This window comes from Zonotrichia leucophrys, chromosome 1 (genome assembly GCF_028769735.1).
Source record: "Zonotrichia leucophrys gambelii isolate GWCS_2022_RI chromosome 1, RI_Zleu_2.0, whole genome shotgun sequence".
Lineage (NCBI taxonomy): Eukaryota > Metazoa > Chordata > Aves > Passeriformes > Passerellidae > Zonotrichia > Zonotrichia leucophrys.
Window position 1 is genome coordinate 115,881,465 of NC_088169.1, and position 13,436 is coordinate 115,894,900.

Genomic DNA, 13,436 nt, shown 5'->3' on the forward strand with positions numbered 1-13,436 from the left:
TAAAATAAGGAATCTGCAAAGCAGTTTGGGGAGTTGAGGGGTAAAGGGAGACGGTGGAGACTGTGCTCAGGTTTAATAGCAAGGTGTGTGTGCAGTGTTGCTGTGAGGGAGCAGGGTCCTGCCAGGGAAGGGAGATTCCTTAAACTCAGCTCTGGCCTCTGATTCCATCATCTCCTCCTTTGTGGCCTCTGATTCCATCTCTTTCTTTGTGGCAGGGATCACAGGGCCTCCAATTCCTGCATCACAGGGCTCTGCTTCTCCTCTGCCTGTGGAACCCCTCTCCTGTAAGCACAAACCTGGTGCTGGGTTTATTTCTCTGTACAAACCTGGTGCTGGGTTTGTTTATTTCTGGTGGGTTTGGTTATTTCTGTGTTCCACACCTCAGCTGAGGACATTCTTTCCTCACCAATTCCTGGTTGTGGACGCGAAGCTGCGCTGCCCGCACGCCTTGGGAGGGTTTTCCACGTGGAAATGTGACATTGCACTGAATAATTTGCATTACCTGGCCCTTCCTTCCAGGAACCAGCAGGGCTGTGGGTGCTTTGGGTGGACAGTTTCCTTTTCGTGGCTTTAGCTTTGGCTTTGAGCACGTTGTGCAGGCACCTAAAGCTGTAATTAAATTAATGCCATCACAGGCAATGCCTGGTGTTTCCACACAAGCAAAAACCCCAGAATATTTCCTTCTTCCACAGCACTCCTAGGGCTTTGCTGGGCCGAATTACAAGTTTATTTTTTAACTTGTATTTTTTTTTAGCTTGTTCAAAGAGGTGGAGAAAGCATCAGCACATCAGCTTCTCCACCAGCTGTGAGCTGTGACCATCCAGCCTTGTCTCAATACTGCTATATTGATATAGATATACTGATATATATATATATGTGTATATATATATCAGTATTTAGCAATATGCTGCTATATTGATATTGATGTACTGATTTATATATATATATCAGTATTTTGCAATACACTGCTATATTGATATACTGATTTATATATATATCAGTATTTTGCAATACACTGCTATATTGATGTACTGATTTATATATATATATCAGTGTTTAGCAATATACTGCTATATTGATATTGATATACTGATTTATATATATATATCTCAGTATTTGGCAATACACTGCTATATTGATGTACTGACTTATATATATATCTCAGTATTTAGCAATATACTGCTATATTGATATTGATATACTGATTTTGATATACTGATTTTTATATATATATATATCAGTATTTAGCAATATACTGCTATATTGATATACTGATTTATATATATATCAGTATTTAGCAATATACTATGTTGATATTGATATACTGATATATATTAGAAAACTTGATATATATTAGAAAACGTGATATATATTAGAAAAATTACTTATTAATTACAATTAATATTGGTACTTGGTGTAAGTTTTCTAAAATCTATGATAAACATACACGCTTAGCTCTGTGAAATTCAGAGGTCAGACAAGTCTAAGTGTTAACAGTTCACATTAAATTATTAAGTAAGAGTGTCACCTGTAGTTTGGTACAGGATTCATGTAGTGAATACAAAATGGCACTTGGCATCTAAAAATATAAAAGCCACATAAAAATCTATGTAAAGGCATACTTCAGACATAATTCTACTGAGAAAAAGAAATGCCTTTCTTACGTATCTGTAAATAATAGCAGACCAAATCAGGGTGGAAGAGGAGAGCAGCCCAGGTGGGTGCAGCAGCAGCAGCAGCATTTCCTGCGCTGCCTGAGGCACCAGGGTGTTTGCCCAGGCTTGCAGGGATCTGGGAGGGACTCTGGGTCTGTGCCCTGCACATCCTGCACATCCTCTGTGTCAGATCACCCCCAGTGCCACTGAGACCCCTGGGGTGGCACACAGTGACCACATTTTCCTCCTGGTTCCATGGGGATAATCCCCTAACTCTGCCTCTGCTCTGGATCCAAAGCAGCAGCTGTAAGCTCAGCCTCCTCTTTGCTTGGTTGCCCGGGTGAATTTTGGAGCTGGGAGAGCCAGGCTTTGATGCTGGCTGGAATACTTGACTTTCCTGTACCTGCCTAAGATCATGATTAGGCTTTTGTGCTGCATCAGAACGAGAAATCTGCATTAAAGGGCTGCACCAAGTACCTGTTGGCTTGATGGGAAGGCAAATACCAAGCAGCTGTTTGCCCAGCACTCGGGAAATGAGCCCCACTCCAGCCTCAAGTGGAGCTTTTGTTGCAGGAACAGCCGTAATGACCCATTTCAAACAATCTTCCAGCAGGAGCGAGTTCAGGCCTCCTGCGCTGGATTTCAACAGAGCTGCAGTCGTGCAGTTAGGAAATGGTGAGCCCTGCAATGAGGCACCTTTAATTGAATCCTGCCACTTGCTCAATGACAGCAGCCCTTCGGGCAGCCCAGAGCAGCAGGGAAACCAGCCCTGCCCCAGCTCTGCAGGCTGCCATTGGCTGCAAACCTGCCCGGCTCGATGGGCTGCGCTCGGAGGGGATTTACAGCCCGTAAATAGCAGGGCTGGAGCGCTCGGGAATGGATTTCCACCCTTGGAGCTCTGCATGGAGCCTCTGCCCAGGAACCCAGCATGAGGAAACGCTGGAGAAGACATTGCCTGTGCTGCAGATTCCACTGGAGCTTTCCAGAGCATGGCTTGTGTGAGTAGGTGACTTGGGCAGCAGGAGGAGCATCTCTGGGGCACCTGGAACGTCTTTGGGCACCTGGAACATTTTTGGGGCAGCTGGAGGATCTCTGGGGCAGCTGGAACATCTCTGGGGCAGCTGGAGGAGCATCTCTGGGCAGCTGGAACATCTTTGGGGCAGCAGGAGGATCGTCTCTGGGCACCATGTCCTGCTGCGTGCTGCAGATCGCGGGGCTGATTTTCGGCGCCGTGGGCATGCTGGGCACGCTGGCGGCCACGGCCATGCCCCAGTGGAGGGTGTCTGCCCACGTGGAGGCCAACCTGGTGGTGTTTGAGAGCGTCTGGGAGGGGCTGTGGATGGACTGCATCAGCCAGCTGGGGCTCAGGCTGCAGTGCAAGCTCTACGACTCGGTGCTGGCGCTGCCGCCGCCGCTCGAGGCCCTGCGCGCCCTCATGTGCCTGGCCGTGCTGCTGGCCGTCGTGGCCTTCCTCGTGGCCATCGTGGGCGTCAAGTACAGCCAGCCCAGCAAGGAGGGACTCCAGAAGGTCAGCCCCTTCATCCTGGTGGCGGGGGTGGCCTTCCTGCTGGCGGGCAGCCTGGCGCTGGTGCCGGTGTCCTGGGCCGGGGGCAGCATCGTCCGTGATTTCTACGACCCCGCGGTGCCCGTGCCGCTCAAACGGGAGCTGGGCGCTGCCCTCTACGTGGGCTGGGCCAGCAGTGCCCTGCTGCTGGCTGCAGGGGCCATGTACTGCCACGTCTGGGCCCGGGCGGGCAGCCACAGCCACCCCTGGCTGGCAGCACGGGCAGCGCTGCCCCGGGCGGGAGCGCCAGCCCTGGGTGTCCATGCCTACGTGTAGCTGCTGCCCTCGGGGAGCCTGGGCTCCACAGGACACTGAGGATCATCCACCCCAGCCCCTGCCATGGCAAGGACTCCTTCCACCATCCCAGGCTGCTCCCAGCCCCGTCCAGCCTGGCCTTGGACACTGCCAGGGATCAGGGGCATCCTGTGATCTCCCTGCTTGGATGTGCTGATGGCTTCTTCATTTGCCTCCAGGAGCAGTGATGTTGGTGCTGTGCTGTTTGCGGCTGCCTTGGATCTCTGCTCTGATGCCTGGCAGGAGCTGCTCTCACACGGGTGTTTGTGTGCTCAGAGCCCATTCTCCATCTCTCTGGGAACGAGGCATGGCAGCAGCACTCAGGCTCTCAGGGAAGGTGAGCAGCCTGTGCTGGGCAGTACCCAGACCCTGAGGGGCAAGGGGAGCAGGGCATTTCCCTGGAGAGTGCAGTGTCCCTAAGGAGTGCCCAGGACAAGCCTGGAGCTGGCAGCACGGCTCAGAGAACAGAGAAGCTTCAGCTCCCAGTCCTGGCACAGAGATGTTGGTGCTGCCCCAGCAGAGCCCTCTGGGGCTGCCCATGGATCTCTCTGATGCTCGTGGAGCTGGGGCATCCTCCTCATCTCCTCTGCAGGGCATGGAACATGACTCATGGAGCAGATTTTTAATCATTTCCCCCCAGTATTGGCTTTGCTGCTGCTTGCCACCCCTCCTGCTCTGCAAGGCAGCACCTTCTCCTCTGTTAAACTCAGCACAGAGCCTGCTCAGGAGGCCCTGTGCTCATGCAAAATGCAATTCCTCCTGCTCAGGGAGCCCTGTGCTCCTGCAAAGGGCAATTCCCAGCCAGGGAATCACAGAATCACAGCATTTCTAGGTTGGAAGAGACCTTTAAGACCACCGAGTCCAACCCATGTTCTAACACCTCAGCTGGATCAGGCAGTCCCACCTGCCCCTCAGAGCACAGAGCTGCTGCCCACGGCTCCCAGCACGCCCAACCAGCCAGGCCCTGACGTTGCCCCAGCTGCTCTGGGCTTGCCAGGCTGCCTTGGGAATGCAGCCTGGTCCTGCCTGTCTGTCTGTCTGTCCGTCCTGCAGAGCCAACAGCATTTGCATGGGTTGGAATTGCAGCATTCCCAGCTGAAGGCCCTGGAGCCTGCATTTGGCTGCCATGGTGAGTGCCCAGGGAAGGCCCAGCCCAGCAGGGTTTGTCTGGTTCCTCACCCAGCAGTGATGGATTTGAGCATTTAAGGGACAATTTGGTGGCACAGCTGACCCTGTGCTGTGCCTGACAATCTGAGACAGTCTGCAATGGCTGTTTGGGTGAGGAGAGCCACGTCTCTGTGCACTCATTTGGCTGCTCCATTTGAAAGGGAACATGGAAAGCTGCATTTAGTTAAAGGAGCCTTTCATTAACTTGCCTTCAGCTGAACTGAGATGAGGCAGCGCCGTGCTCCACAGAAATTCATTACATGGATTAACTCAGGAGCATTTGCATGGAAGGCAGCCAGCTCAGATCCTGCGCTGGGAGTTTTCCAGGCCCCACAAAACTGGTTTGGTGTCTCCAGCTCATCACTCCAGCAGTCAAATCAGCACTTACTAATCCTAGGAGGAAACTGAAGAAAACACTTGTAAATAGGTTTTTCTAGCACTGAACCATGTTGGTTTTTTTTCTGTTGTCATATGAAGTGTGTCAGAGCAGCTGTCACTGACAGCTGATTTCAGTGCAGTCATCCTGGTGACTTGGGTAATAATTTCCACCACCCTGAGGAGCTCCACCTCCTATTTTATTGTGATTTTTTTTTCTGTATTTTGATTTTCATTTTGTTCAATATGGAACTATTTGGTGGGTGAGCCAGAATTGCATGTTTTGAAGTAATTTAGATATGACATTTGTGATTAACAAAGCAGAGGATGAAGACATTTGCAATGCAAATCTGATTCATATTTATGTGTAGGTAATGGATTTAAACGATGATGTACTCAGTGTAATGCAACTTTATGCAGATGTAAGTGCCTAAGAAGTAATTAAGTACTGTTTTCTGTGCCATTAATTAGAGGATCCCGAATGCTTCCACTGTCAGTGGGCTCATCTCGGAACCAAACTGGAACTGGGCGTGCCATTTGCATGGGCAACTTTATTTGCAAAGAGCAGAAAGAGAAAACTGTTTCATTTGAGCATTTAGCACCCATTTCAAAGCAAACCTGAGCTTTTGATGTCTGGCATTAGCACCTGATGACTGCATATTTCCCATTTCTGTCTTTTATTGATCAAAAGAGAAGCTCAGGCAGCCCCGTGCTCCTGTGTGGGCTTGGAACCCAGCCCTGATTCCAGGGCAGAGCCAGGCTAGGCTGCTGCACATCTGGGGTTGAGTGGCACAAATGGCAATTTCTGGGAGGTCTGGGGCATCTCAGGCTCCACATTTCAGAGTGTGTGGCGCTCCCATTTCAGAGCTGCCTGCAGGAACAGCTCTCTCGGGTGGAGCTGATCTGCAGCACAGGGAACTGGGGGTGCCTCCTCCTGCTGAGCAGAGCTGGAATTCCCAATCGTGGATTCTGGTGGGGAAAATCCCCCTTGGAGGATCGGCAGGTGTTTTATGTCTGTATTTTGGCACTGAAGGGGCGCATTTGTGCCTGCTAAGGGACACAGAGATTTCCCTCCTCCTTTGCCCTGCTCAGATGCTCTGAGCTGACTCTGGGAGCAGGAAAAGGAAGCTTTAAGACTTTAGCAAAAATCCCTGGACTTTGCAGCTGAACAGCTGCTGTGGATGAGTTTTCTGAGGAAAACAGGAAAAGTTTGGCTGGAGGAGGAGCTGGGACACATCCCCATGCCCAGGGCTGCTCCTGCTGGGTTACATCCAGCCAGAGACCCTGAGTGTCCAGGGGGATTCCTGGAGTTTATCTGGGTGGCTGAGTGTCCTTCCATGAGCCAGGTGAGGCGAGGATGCTCAGGAACAAGAGCAAAGGTTTTTTGGGAAGGAGTCCCTGTGTACTCCAGGGGTGGGAACGATCCCTGCTGCCTGCACTTTGCTGTGCCAGGGACAGGCCTGGCCTGGGGAATGCCGTTTGTTAAACCTTGTGTCAGGGTCTGGGGGCTGCAGCTCTGCTCTCCGGGGCAAGGGCAGGGGTGAAGCTGCCCTGGGCTCTGTGCTCACAGCCCAGGCACAGCCCTTGGCCTCCCTGCGCTGCTGGGAAACAGCTGGGTAAATGTTATTATATCAATATTGTTATATATTAATAAATTTATCAATATTGTTAAATATGAATAAATCTCTGATGCAATATCCTGCTGGTTTATTTGCTTTGATGTTTGGTGGTTGCAGGACAAAGTGACTTGGGAAATAAACGTGTCGAGCTGAGCTCTTGCTGTGTATTTGAAATAAACGCATGGACTTGTCAGAAAAACCCAAAAATGCCTGAGATTTTTTTAAAATGTATTTATTCTAACGGGAGACAGCTTTGTTTGAATAAAGGCGGAGTGCAGCGGGGCACAGCCTCCTCTCATCCCAAACTCCAGCTGCATTCCGCCCTCCTCCGTCCCCTCTGCCCGCGGGACCGGGAGGCGCCGCCTGCCCCACATCCCCTGGAACCTGGTGTGAAAAATGCACGAGTTTTATGATTGGCTTTTCGCAAATACTCGAATGAATATTATATGTGTTGTGTTAGAAAGCAATGCTGTGTTAATTCTCTTAAGTACTGTGTTAAATATAGTTTTAGGTTCTAAAAATTGTTAAAGTAGAAACGATGCTATGTAAGATGCTTTGTTTAACAGAAAGGGCTTGTAGCGAGATAGCAGCCACAGGACACCTAGATCTTTCAGAGAAAGGGAATTTACTGCCCTCTTATCAGAAGAAACAAACTTCTTCCCGCCTTGGAGGTGCTGTCAGGATTCAGAGGAAGAAGCTGACACTGACCGGACAGAATCCTGTGTTTGAATGGAATTTATGCATCATGTATGAGGTGTATGAATATGCAAGAGGCTGTTGTTCTTACGGGTTAATCCTTTGTTAACGGGGGTCCTTTTTCGGGCTCGTGCTGCCCAGAAAAAGGTACCTGGACATCCCTAACTCTTTGTTTTTATTGTCGCATATTGTCCTAACTCAATTTGTCCAAATTGTTATTACTCTTATTATGTTTCTACTTTTATAACCATTTTATTACTATTAAACTTTTCAAATCTTAAAAACAAGTGGTTGGTGTTTTTCACACTGGCATCCGAGTGCAGAGCCCCTCGTCCCTCTGGGAGCCAGGCTGGCGCCAAACCTGCTGCCCACAGCCAGCACGGACACCAGGAACATCCCAAAGGCGTTAACAGCCAGCCCTTCACCCCCAAACTGTTTGTAAAGACTGTTTACAGCACTCATGTCTCCTCTCAGTCCCTCCTCATCTCACTTGGGCCTTACAAACCCCGGGTATCACTGCCTTAACCCTTTAAACAATATTTGAACATTGGAACCAGCCCCTCCTGCCTTTTCTCTGTCTGCTCCCTGCAAGTAAATCCTGAGGGTAAAGCAGAGCCTGGCAGCTCTGGCAGCCCCTGAACCCCTGAGATCCCTGCCCACAGAGAGCCCAGCTCCCCCAGCCTTCTCTTCCAGCTGAAAAATCCCAATCTGGAGGGCCCTGACCCGAGTGTGGGATGGCCACTCGTGTCCTGCTGTCCTGGCTGCATGTCAAGGACACCAAACGCCACAGACAGAGTCTCTGTGCACTGAGCTTCCTGTTCCAGTCATCCCAAACGAACTCAAGGGAAGATTTAAAGGAAAATAAACTAAATTATGAAATAAATTTTAAAATAGTCAAATGACCTCAAATGACCCCTATGACCTGGATAACCCCGATTGTGACCTCAAACGACCCCTAGATACTAGAGTAAACCCTGATCATGACCTCAAATGACCGCAAGGAGGGTAAAATATGACCTAAAGTAACCCCAGGAAAAACCAAGAAATTCTCAAATGACCTAGAGTAACCTTTGTGTCCCAAATGACCCCATAACCAAAAGTAACCCCCAAATTTTGACCTTTCATGACCCCTACTGACCTAGAGTAACCCCGATTGTGACCTCAAATGACCTCTCGTGACCCCTGTGACCTAAAGTACCCCTGAGTAGGGACTTACATGAGTTCAAGTGACCTGTCCTGGTTTGAAAATAATCCCAAATGTGCACTGGACTCAGGCATGGCCCTATAGCGCTGGACAGGCCTTGCTGACCTCCCTTGGCTCCCCAGTTCCCAAACCATCTCCTGGGAATGGGAATTACAGACACATTGAGACAAGTCTGATTTAGGGCTTTATTGTGGTTTAATTAAGGGGGGAAAGAAAACAAAGCACTTTACCTGGACCCAGACATTCCAGGAGATCCAGCTCTCCTTCTCCCCCACCTGGCTGGCAGCAGGGCCCCCTAAGCCTGGCCAAGGTACAGCTGCTCTCCTGTAAATGTGTTCCTGAGAGCAAGGAGTTGTTCTTCACGAGAGCCAGCCATGTTATCATTGCTGTACCCACAGCAGTTCTGTCCACGAGGGGCTGGAGCAGCACTGATGAGCTTCTTGTGGTGGGTGCTCCTCTTGTCAGCTCAGCTCCCCAGGCTGCTGAGGAGGAGGGCGGTTCCCATCCCATGTTCCTCAAAGAAGAAACAGAAATTACCTGGTGGGATGGAGCAAAGGTGGCTCCAGGGTGTCAGGACCTCGGTGAGCTCAGGTGAGAGTGTGGAGGCTCAGAGCGGAGCCACGGGCCCAGGGAGGGACGCGAGAGACGCGAGGAGGAGGAGGATGCTGGAGGAGGAGAAGCGCGGGAGAACAGAGGCTTTCAGAGAAGAGTTTTAAGGGACGGAGGAAAAAATGTTTGTTGGCTTTGCAGCCGGGAAGAGCAGCGCTTCCCGAGGGCGGGGGTGTGGGCAGGCGGGACCAAGCTGAGGGCCAGGGAATTCCCGTTGTTCCTCACTGGCGCTTCCAACAAATAGCCCCTATGGGGTGTGATCACAGCGTGGCTCAGGGTTTCTTTGCCTTTTTGGGATGTTCAGGGTCATTGTCCAGCTCTACGTGTGACACTAGCCAGCACATTCTCTGTCACTGCCGGTGCACTGAACAACTTCCCACTGATCTCTGATTATTCGGGTCATTGTCACAATCACCAACCACACCTGGCAGGCAGAATCCTTGACCCACGGCAATCTCTCTAAAGGCTCAAATGGTCCCTTTATGGGACAGTGAAGATGTGTATCCTGAGCAGGAGAGGACACAGAATTCCCTTTCCCTGTTTCCCAAGCTGGGAATTGCTCTCTCCCCATGGGTAACTGGCAGGAACAAGGTTCCCTCTGCTGTCACTCCATCTTCAGCACCCTCATTTGTCACAGACACTCAGCTCTGTTTCAGGGACTCCCGTCAGACACCTGATGGCTGTGACCAGAAGCAATTCCCCAGGCGGTTTTAGCCCCGGGAGCAGCAGGAATGGCCAAGGACAGCTGCTGTCCCGGGACAAGGCGGCCGGGCTGCGGTTCCGTGCCCAGCCCCGTGCCCGCCCTGCAGAACGCGGGGTCGCTCTCTCCGCCCCGTCCCTGTGCCGGGATCGGGACAATGCCCTGGCTCGGGCAGGGCACGGCGCCCTCGGGTGCGGCCGGAGGGGACGGGGGCGCGCAGGGGCCGCCCGGGCGGGGCGGCACCCACAGGGCCGCGTGTGCTGCGGCGCCGCTGCCGGAGCCGCTGCTGAGCGGGACGGGTCTGTGCCGGCACTCGCGGCTCGCTGCGATCGCGCTCCGTGGAGCGGAACCCGCGCCGCGCTCCGGCTGCGCTGGGATGGGACGGGCTCCGTTCTGGGCAGGCAGCGGGACGGGGGTCCCTGTGCCACCCCACGGGCCCCAGAGAGAAGCTGCTCCTGTGGCCGAGGAACAGCGGGGAAACTGAACAGTCCTGAGGGAAACCGACGGAAAAACAACTTTGGTTTGGGTTTGGACTTGACATTTTCCCCCTGGCCCCCACCTGATCCGGGTGTTTTGCCTTAGGGAACAAGAGACAGAAGGGGGAATGGGGAAACAGATAATTTGTTACCCCAAAAGGGACGAGCTTATTTCTGTTAATTCCCGAAACACCTGGAATGATTTGGGTCTCGGAAACACCTGGAAGCCTCCCTGTGAATCCTGGGTGGGACCGTGGTTATAAAAGGAGGAAAGGATGGAGGCAGGGGGGGTTCGGGGGGGAGAGGAGCAGCGCTGCCTTGGGCATTTGCATCTGGAAGCGGCCACCAGTTTCCTGCTGGGAATCCTGGAAAGAGAACTCGGTGAGAAATGCGAATGCTGCAGCTGGAGCGCCGAGAGGGGAGAGTCTGCAGGGAATGTGTCTGGTGAGTCTCCTCACGCCCCATATGTGATGCTGGGCTGGCACCGGGGCACCTCATTCCCATTTAAACTCTCTCGAAATGCACTTAAATTACATACTGGACTGCAAAAGGCACGTGGGAAGCTTTGGGTCCATAAGGGAATGCTCTAGGGATTTGTGCAGCCTCTGACCTGCACAGATAACTCCTGCTCCCACAGAAACCTGCTGGCTCTAGGGCAGGAGTGGCAGCAAAGTGGCAGCTCCAGTGCCACCCCAATAAGTGACTGTCCTTGGGGCTCTCGGGGCCGGGAGGGAATGCTGTCCCTGCCCCTGGGGGAAAGCAGGAGCAGGATCAGCGCTGCAGCTGGGTCTGCTCCTGCTCTCGGTCTCCAGGGTGCCCTGGAGGGCTCTGGCTCGGGATAATCTGTGTGTGAGAGCTTCCCGTGCCTGTGCCCAACCCCTCTGGGACAGAACGTGCCCCAAAGCTCCATTAACCCTTTCTGTGTGTGAGAGCTTCCCGTGCCTGTGCCCAACCCCTCTGGGACAGAACGTGCCCCAAAGCTCCATTAACCCTTTCCCTTTCTGTGTGTGAGAGCTTCCCGTGCCTGTGCCCAACCCCTCTGGGGACAGAATGTGCCCCAAAGCTCCATTAACCCTTTCTGTGTGTGTGTGTGAGAGCTTCCCGTGCCTGTGCCCAACCCCTCTGGGACAGAATGTGCCCAAAAGCTCCATTAACCCTTTCTGTGTGTGTGAGAGCTTCCGTGCTGTGCCCAACCCTCTGGGACAGTGCGTGCCCAACAGCTCCATTAACCCTTTCTGTGTGTGTGAGAGCTTCCCGTGCCTGTGCCCAACCCCTCTGGGACAGAACGTGCCCCAAAGCTCCATTAACCCTTTCTGTGTGTGTGAGAGCTTCCCGTGCCTGTGCCCAACCCCTCTGGGACAGAACGTGCCCAACAGCTCCATTAACCCTTTCTGTGTGTGAGAGCTTCCCGTGCCTGTGCCCAACCCCTCTGGGACAGAATGTGCCCCAAAGCTCCATTAACCCTTTCCCTTCTGCTGGCAGGGCAGCGTGTGAGCCCAGGCCATCCTCCCTGGAGCAGGGACAGCCGAGGATGAGCCGCAGGGATTCAGCCATCAGAGCAGGTGAGGATGGATCTCTTTGTGCTTGGCAATTGCTCTGCTGGTTTAATGTCACCCTGCAGTGCCCTCCAGCCCCTGTGCCCTGCAGCAGCACCCACAGCCCCTGGGCTGGGCAGGGAACAGCTCTGGGAGGGAAATGGATGTGCAGGAAATTTCCAGAGTTTGACAGAAGGCTCACATAGTGTGGATCTGTATGGAAATTCTGGGATAAGAAATGCTGACTTAGAAATGCCACGGAACAGGACAGGCATTGCTGAGAGAACTGGAGCTAGAAACAAGTTTTAAAGGATGGTTTGTAAATAAGACTGGATACCTTAGAGAAATAGAACTATGAAAGATGCATTGTAATAAGATTCACAAGGGGTAATTTTAGATGATTGGCTTGAAGGCATTTACAGCATGGTGTGGCAGAAGCTGACAGGCCAAGAAACACTTACAGTGTATTGGAATTAGGAAATAGTTGGCTGCTGATTGTGATGGTGAATTCTAACATCTGTATTGTCTCACCCTTCACATGAGACTGAACATGGAATCCAAGTTTTTAAAATGCCTCTCAGCTGCCCCATGTCTGGGTCAGAAAGGAGCATAATCTGATAAACTGGAGCTTTGTGTGAGGAAGATTTATCAGATTCCTTCCAACCCTCTCTGGGGTTTTGTGCCGAAGGGGCTCTGACCCCAGAGCCACACAGGGTGTCCGTGCCTGCATCCATGTCAGTGCCATTTGCCAAGTGTGACAGGACAGCAGAAACACCCTGGGGTTGTTGGGCCAGAGATGGAACATGGAGGTGTCTGTGCCAGCAGGGTGTGAGTGCTGCCAGCCTGGGCTGTGGTGCCTCTGTCCCTCAGCAGCCAGGGCAGGGAGGGAAGTGCAGGTGAGGCAATTTTGGCTGTTTCAGACTGCTTGGTGCAGACCTGGCAGCACTGGCAGAACAGCTTTCCTCCTCCTTTCTGTCCATCCCTGGGCAGAACATTGAGGTGATGCTGCACTGAGCCCTCTCTTCTGTGGGTGTTGTTTGGTTGGTTTGTTTGGGGTTTTTCTGTTTTTAATGTATTTCTAAGTGGTGCAGTGAGGAGCAAGGTGCTGGTTACATGATTTCTGACTGACACATCACAAAATGGGCACAGGTGAGTGCATGTGCTTCCTGGCACAGCCAGTGTGCCATCCTGAGTGAGGATTTCCAGCCCCAGCTGCCCGTGGCACAGCTCCTCACTGCTCAGTCACTGTGAGCAGCTCCCTCCTTTCCTGGGCACATCCCTGCAGTGGGAGCAGAGTCCCCTGACCCTGCAGGAATTCCCTGCTCCTCTGGAGAGGGGTGAGGCCAAAGCTTGGGGGCAAAGGACAACAGCCAAACCAGGGCCATTGTGTCCCTGATGCATCCAGGACAGCGTGTTTGCCTTGTTCCCAGCACTGGTGAATCTAAACAAGATTTATTTTTGACAAGATTGCCTGTTCTTCACTTCTCCAGCTCTCCCCCACACCTGGCTCTGCAGCTGTAGCTCACCCTGCCCTGGCTGTGG

At 52.2% G+C, this 13,436-nt stretch overlaps 1 protein-coding gene across 1 annotated transcript; it reads left to right on the forward strand.

Annotated features, from left to right (window-relative positions):
- The first annotated feature begins 2,841 nt into the window (after positions 1-2,841).
- On the forward strand, positions 2,842-3,949 carry LOC135443609 (claudin-8-like). Its single transcript, XM_064703963.1, has one exon. The coding sequence runs from the start codon at positions 2,842-2,844 to the stop codon at positions 3,493-3,495; it is 654 nt and encodes a 217-aa protein (XP_064560033.1). The 3' UTR covers positions 3,496-3,949.
- The last annotated feature ends 9,487 nt before the right edge of the window (positions 3,950-13,436 follow it).

Coding starts and splice junctions, on each gene's coding strand:
- LOC135443609 (XM_064703963.1), top strand. CDS start 2,842: ATGTCCTGCTGCGTGCTGCAGATCGCGGGGCTGATTTTCGGCGCCGTG.